This window comes from Drosophila mauritiana, chromosome 2L (assembly GCF_004382145.1).
Source record: "Drosophila mauritiana strain mau12 chromosome 2L, ASM438214v1, whole genome shotgun sequence".
NCBI lineage: Eukaryota > Metazoa > Arthropoda > Insecta > Diptera > Drosophilidae > Drosophila > Drosophila mauritiana.
Genome location: NC_046667.1, coordinates 3,465,717 through 3,472,015, shown reverse-complemented (window position 1 = coordinate 3,472,015; position 6,299 = coordinate 3,465,717). Strand labels below are relative to the sequence as shown.

The window sequence follows — 6,299 nt, the reverse complement described above, 5'->3', positions numbered from 1 at the left end:
TGTATGCTAATTCTCGTGTCGTTCGGTTTTCGGTTTCAGATCGTGTCCATTGTTCATTTTTGGCTGTTTGCCGCGCGGTGTTTTATTTAATTTTAATTTTTATTTCGTAAATTTTAATTTTGTTGTCACTTCTGTGGGAGCAGGCGCGGTTTTTCCACTCGCCCGCAGTCGCAGATACGCATTGTTTTTTATTATAATTGGGTGCGGTTCGCAGTGGTTCGGTAGTATTTCTGCAGAACTCCATGAGTCGATCCTATTGTTCAGTTATAAAAAACAGTCGCACAATCGCACGAGGAGCTCTCTTTTTGTGAGGCAGCCGCTATAGAAATTAATAAAATTTATGGTTTATTGGGAATTCTTGTTCGTTTTTTCGGTCATTAATTCGCCATAAAGAAGTAGGCAAAGTGTGTGGCAAAAGCTTTTAAAGTGGGCAGACAGGCGGGAATCCATTGTTCAAATGGATGTTGTTCGTTAGGTTTTTAAATCAATTTCGAGCTTGATAGCTTACTTAGGAGCCGTGGTTCGAGATGAACCCATTTAGTTTTAATCCCCGAATACTTACACTTTACTTATTTGATTCGGTTCCACGCTCAATGTGTCAGAAGATTTCAATAGAGGTTATATACCATACAAGCACTCTGCCACTTGACCCCAAGCCCATAAATGCATCCCCACCCTGAAATGGACCATTGTAACTCGGCTCTCATAACACTTATCGCTGACCAATTGATCGGAAAAGGTGTCAACCCATGTCTCTTTGGTTTTCAAATAGGAATTCCTCACCTCCCTCGCCGGTTTGTGCTTAAAAACTTGTAAATTGCGTGATTTTTCTAGGAACACAATACCCATTCTCCTCTACAAACTACCAGCCCACATCTATTCTAGCATTTTCCTCTGGATTCTAAGTGATTTACAACCGATTCAGTTCTTTTTCCTTAGCGCCACACGAACTTCCGTTCCTAACACGGGGGATATACTTTCATAGTATCTGAAAGGTGTCGCCTGCGTGGGTGTCTCGGTTTCAATTCGAAATTAATAGGACAGGGTAGACCTATGCTACACTTAATACTGTTAGGTGCACTGAAAATAAAATAGTGGTCAATTATATTCCTTAAAAATCAGAAATATTAACTAATTCTATAGTCTTTCAATGGGATATTGTTAATATTTTCTTCGTCTGTAAACCGAGTCCCACCGAAGTGAAAAGACCAAAAAATGTTTTATTACATTGATTTGCATTTAAATCGATGTTGGCGGCGGCGTCACTCTGAATACAAGGGGGCCTTTGGGGTTTTTGCGGGGGGATAGACCGATGATTACGGGCACAGCGAGCGGTCAAAATGTTGACAATGATCCCAGATATCCCACACGGCGATCGGGTCGGAACCCAACCCAAAAAATCTTGAAAGTTTTCAATGAATTTGTTTCCCTTCTCCTCTCCAATCCCCTCCACCATTCTATCTTTTGAATGGGAAGCGCCGAAGTTTTCATCCTTCAATCTGGAGACTTTTTTCTTTTGTATATTAGATCATAAATTATGGAATCTTGCATATATGACAAAACAAATAATTTTTTTTGTCTGTCGTGCTTCCAGTAGCCACCCCGCTGGGTCTCGAACCCCCACTTTGCCCCGCTAGTTGGCCAAAATTTATTAGTTATCCAGTTTTTATTTGGGAATTACAAAGGCAGAGCTTCGGGAGGACAAAAGGAATCTCTGGGGTAGGTGGCGCCTTGCTTAGGGATTAGAGTCTTAGGATTTGGAGAGGCTCCAGAGCACGGAATGGTGGACCATTGGGAGAGATCCGATCCCCTCACGATTTATGCTCAAAAACGCTTTTGAGCCCGAGGCCCCAAAAACGTAAAATAAAAGAACTCATTTTTCCATTCAAAGACGGGCAACAGGTTTACTTTTCTCGTTGTTTTCTGGTGCTGTACAGTGGAACTTGCTGCGCTTACTAAACTAATTTGTCCAAATGAAATAAGTCATCTTAGCTTTGTTCTTATTCTTTGAATCAGACATTTACTTTTTTTTATGATGAATTTGCTTTGTTGTTCGTTTTAGCTAAGTCCACCTGTAAAGTAAACAATGAGAAAATGAAACTCATCCGAGTACTTGCACAACAACAGCAACAGCGATCGCTACAATGGGAGCAAGAGAGGCAGCTGCCTCCCACAAAGCTGCCGAAGCTAAAAAACGAAGCTCGAGAAAGCCGAAGGCTCCAATCAAGCTCCAACAACAGCAACAACAGGAACAACAACAACAGCTGCAACAAGAGTGAGAGCTGCAAAGAGAGGCTTCCCTTTTGTTGTTGCGGCTGCCAGTCACTCGGTCTCCATCTCATTCGCTCTTTTCTTTCTGTCTCACTGGAATGGCATCCAATGAGAGCGAGAGAGGGATAGAGATGAAGGAGCCCCACCGTGGGAAATGAACAGTAGTCGTCTTTGGGCTTTTTGCACCACCAACAACAACGGCAATAAGAGCAGTGTGCGCAACAAAAACAACAACAATGGGTAGCAGCCAGTTTACCGACGTTCCTTCTTCCTCCTTCTCTTTCTCCTCCCACTCCCCCCATCCACCGCCCCCTGCCCCTACGCTTTTGTTGTCTTGGTTGAGTGAGCTTTTGCAATTTCTCTGCAGCGTTTTGTTTTTGTTTTTGTTGGCGGCGCATTTCAAATAAGCCTAATAATAATGCAATTTATGCCAAGTGGAAGCAGGGCAAAGATAGTGAAAGAGAGAGAGAGAGGAGATGGAGAGAAATATCCCTAATATTCCTTGAAATAACCAAAAACATAGTTATAATTATTATTCGAAGTTCTAAAAATGAAATTGTGGTTTTCCACATATTTACATTCGTGTGCCCAGCCATTCTTCGAATGGTCTGCTTTCCAGTTGTTGTATTTATCCCAAATTTCCATGGCTAGAAAATCCCCCAGCTTATTTTCTATTTCGAGTGGCTTGCACTTGGGGAAAAACCTTTTAGCACCTCCGGCAGGCCGCAGCGCAAATCACAACAAGTTGCGGGCCAATCCGAGCACACATTTGGCCAAAACACATGCATCGGCAGGAACTCCGTTTTGGCTTATCAGTGACCGGGCCAAAAAGTGGGCAAACAAGGAATCGCGGGACGCGGGATGTGGGATATGGTATTTCAGATGTGCAAAGTGGGATGCAGGGGACAACACCTCTTTGCAGCGTTTCGAGGGTTTTCCAGGTTCAAATTGGTTTGCTTAGGCTCTGCTTGCGGTTGCACTGCAAGAAAATGTGTTGACTTAGAATTGGTTACATATTTCTAGGGCAATGCTTATTTCAGTAGTGTAGCTTTTAGTTCACAGGCTGACCAGCCAAGCGCAACACTTTTAATAATACCATTATGATTTAGGGTAACTGAAACTTCTTGCACTGCTTTCTCGCAGTGCAGGGCGATGTAAGAGGTAGTTGTGTGGTAGTTGCGGCGTCGTCGGCGGCTTCTTTGGTCAAGTACGTGCGCCACGGACCTCCGTACCGTTATCTCCGATCGATCGGCGAAGGATAAGGATCGCACGCGCTTGTTGCTGCAACTACACCCTCGTTGTGCGTTTGACTGTGTGTGTGAGTGTGTGTGTTTGTCCAAGGAGCAGATAACAAGGAGGTGATAATTGACCGCCCAATTGGCTTGGCAACCAATTACGAAACTTATCAGCGGCACCGGCAATCGAATCAAACGATCGTCAAAGCGGGCGGGGTCAACGCCGGTGGTCCAATGAAGTCCCCTCATTCATTCTTGCACTCAGAAAAAATGTTTAAACAAAATGTTGGAAAGCCCACAAGCAACAGCTCTTTGTTAATTCTTGACGGCAGAATATATGAATTATATTTTAAATTATTAAGCATACAATCCCGTTGTAGTAAAACGATCGCATAATTTCAAACATCTTTAATAAAAATAAACGCTCTTATCAGCGTATTTTTTTCCAGTGCAACTATCTCCTGCAGAACGAGTGCAAACGAGAGCACACCCATTCGCGAGGTGTGAAAAGATCGGGCTGGCTGGTTGGTAGGGATATATACAGATATATGTACCATTTAGCATGCTAAGTAGTGCTTATCAGCGGGGTATATGTTTTATGGGTTGTTTGCCAGGTCGGTGGTTTGGTTCTGCTGCAACTGCCGCACCACAATGTCCTGGTCGTGGGCATGCACCAGCAGAGCCACCTCCAGATTCAGTTGCGCAGTGTCCTCCTTCAGCTTGGCGATCGCTTTCCTGATCTGCTGCACCGAACCTGATAAAAGAGAAATGGAAGAGGCATTTCGGGATTGGGATTAGCACCGCATAGCACTGTGGGTGGCTTCCAAAGGGATCGGGATCTGTGATTTTCTGTTGACCAGAATCAGGGATCTACGATGGCAAATAGACGACGTCCTATCATTGCAGGGCAAATAGAGTTTGAAAGGTGTTGGTGTTAAAGGTTCCATATTTGCTATCCATGGGAATGCTAGTGCTCTTTATAATTTGGAATAATTCCATTGTAAGAATAGTTCTTATGAATGCTGATATATTCATGAGAATATAACTTAGAATTAGTCTACTCTTTTTTGTTGTTTTTTGAAAAGTTGGTATATACACTTCTTTCGTAACCCACAATCTCGTAACTTCCCCATACTCACTCCCATCCGACATGGCCTGTCCTCGTCGCTCCATTTCCTCCTTCTTCAGCTCCTGCTCCATCATGACCTCGTTGAGCTCTGCGGTCTGCTTCTCCATGTTCTCCTGCAACTGATTCTGGGCATATTGGATGGAGGACAGTTCAATGGATAGCTCCTTGAACTGCTGAATCAGGGGCTTGAGCTCATTGTTCAAATGTTTTTCGCGGCTTTCGATCTTTTCCAAGTCGAAAGTGAACTCGCTGTGCAGTTTCTTTAGTTGAGCCTCGGCGGTATCGGAGTTTTGCAATATGTTTGTTTTTAAGGTCTCCATCTGGCTGATGTGGGTCCTCCAGTCGCGGGCGTCTGCTTTGACGAATACTTTCAGTTGGGGCAGGACTCTTTCGAGTTCCATATGCCACTCCTGATGATCGCTCATGCGAGCATCTAATTCAGGATTCCGCTCATCCAGGTTGACATCTCCCATGGATTTCTTCTGCGGCCGATTCAACCAGTTCAGCTGCCGGAAATTGTGCGCCTCCAACTCCATGTCACTATCATCACTTAAGGCGGCTGCATTCTGCTCGTCCTCCAGTTTCTCCAATATGATCTCCGCATTGTCTTCCAGATAATCGCCCAGGAACTCCTCCTCCTGGGCGATGTGCAGCTTTTGGTAGCCCACTTGGGCCACTTTGCAGGCTTGCGTGGAGAGAACATCCAGGACCGAAAGACAGATGGGTCCAGCTCCACGAATCAGCTTATTGGGCTGGAAATCCACTGGGACATCCTATAAAGAAAATATTGTAGTATAGTAGTAATTCAACTTAGTCCGAATACTCACAATCTCCCCAAGCATTTTAATGATATTGGCGGACACAGTGTTGGGATCATCGTACTCCTGTGGCCGCTCCATATCCTTTCCGAGTTTCTTGCATAGCCACCAGCATATTAAAGTAAACATATAAAATTGCTCTCCGGGATTTGTGGCCTTTACGAAATAGAAACGCGACAGCGGTTTCAGTTTGAATTCCTTGAGCAAATGTTTTTCATAGTTGAGTAACTTTAATTTTTCCAGCAAGTCATCGGATTGAAAGTTTTGTAGCTGCTGGAATTTTTCCTGTCCATCATCTTGCTGCATTTTATAATTCTTGTTTTGTGTGCCTAAATAAAAAAGTGTTAAGTGTGAGCCAGCTGTTTGGAAACACAAAATAGTCGCCAAGGTAACGATATGTGGGTAAACACACCGAGCGCATGCGTCCAAACTTATACCCTTTTTATTAAAATTTATTTAGTATAATTAAGCTCTTTGAAGATTACTTATTTTATTAACGCCTAACTTTACATTTTTGATTTTTTTGTAAGAACAAAAGAACAATTATAATGTTGCTTAATATTTAAATATACGTTGAATTACCGAAAGAGGGCGGCAACGAGTTGAATGTTAGCATGCGCTTCAAATAGCTTGTTATGGTGCTTGCCTTATAGAAGTTAGCTGTAAAAAGTTGCAAACGCAAAAGTAATATTATACTACTTGTTTAGCTTAATTCAATTTTCTTAAAACTGAGTTACATTTTAGTAAAATTTTTAAAAATGCATCTCTCTTCCGGCAGATGGCGCTACCCGTTACTGTAACAACACTGTTAGCCTGCGCTTACCAGCACAAGTCGCCCTGTTATTT

The 6,299-nt window shown here is 43.2% G+C and overlaps 1 protein-coding gene across 1 annotated transcript; it reads right to left on the bottom strand.

Moving 5' to 3' along the window:
• Nucleotides 1–3,847: 3,847 nt before the first annotated feature.
• LOC117135295 (intraflagellar transport protein 57 homolog) lies at nt 3,848–5,759 on the bottom strand. The gene is made up of 3 exons (XM_033295469.1): nt 5,463–5,759; nt 4,646–5,408; nt 3,848–4,260 (listed from the first exon to the last, which is right to left on the bottom strand). Exons 1-3 carry the CDS (start codon nt 5,757–5,759, stop codon nt 4,103–4,105), a joined length of 1,218 nt encoding a protein of 405 aa, XP_033151360.1. The 3' UTR covers nt 3,848–4,102.
• Between the last annotated feature and the right edge of the window lie 540 nt (nt 5,760–6,299).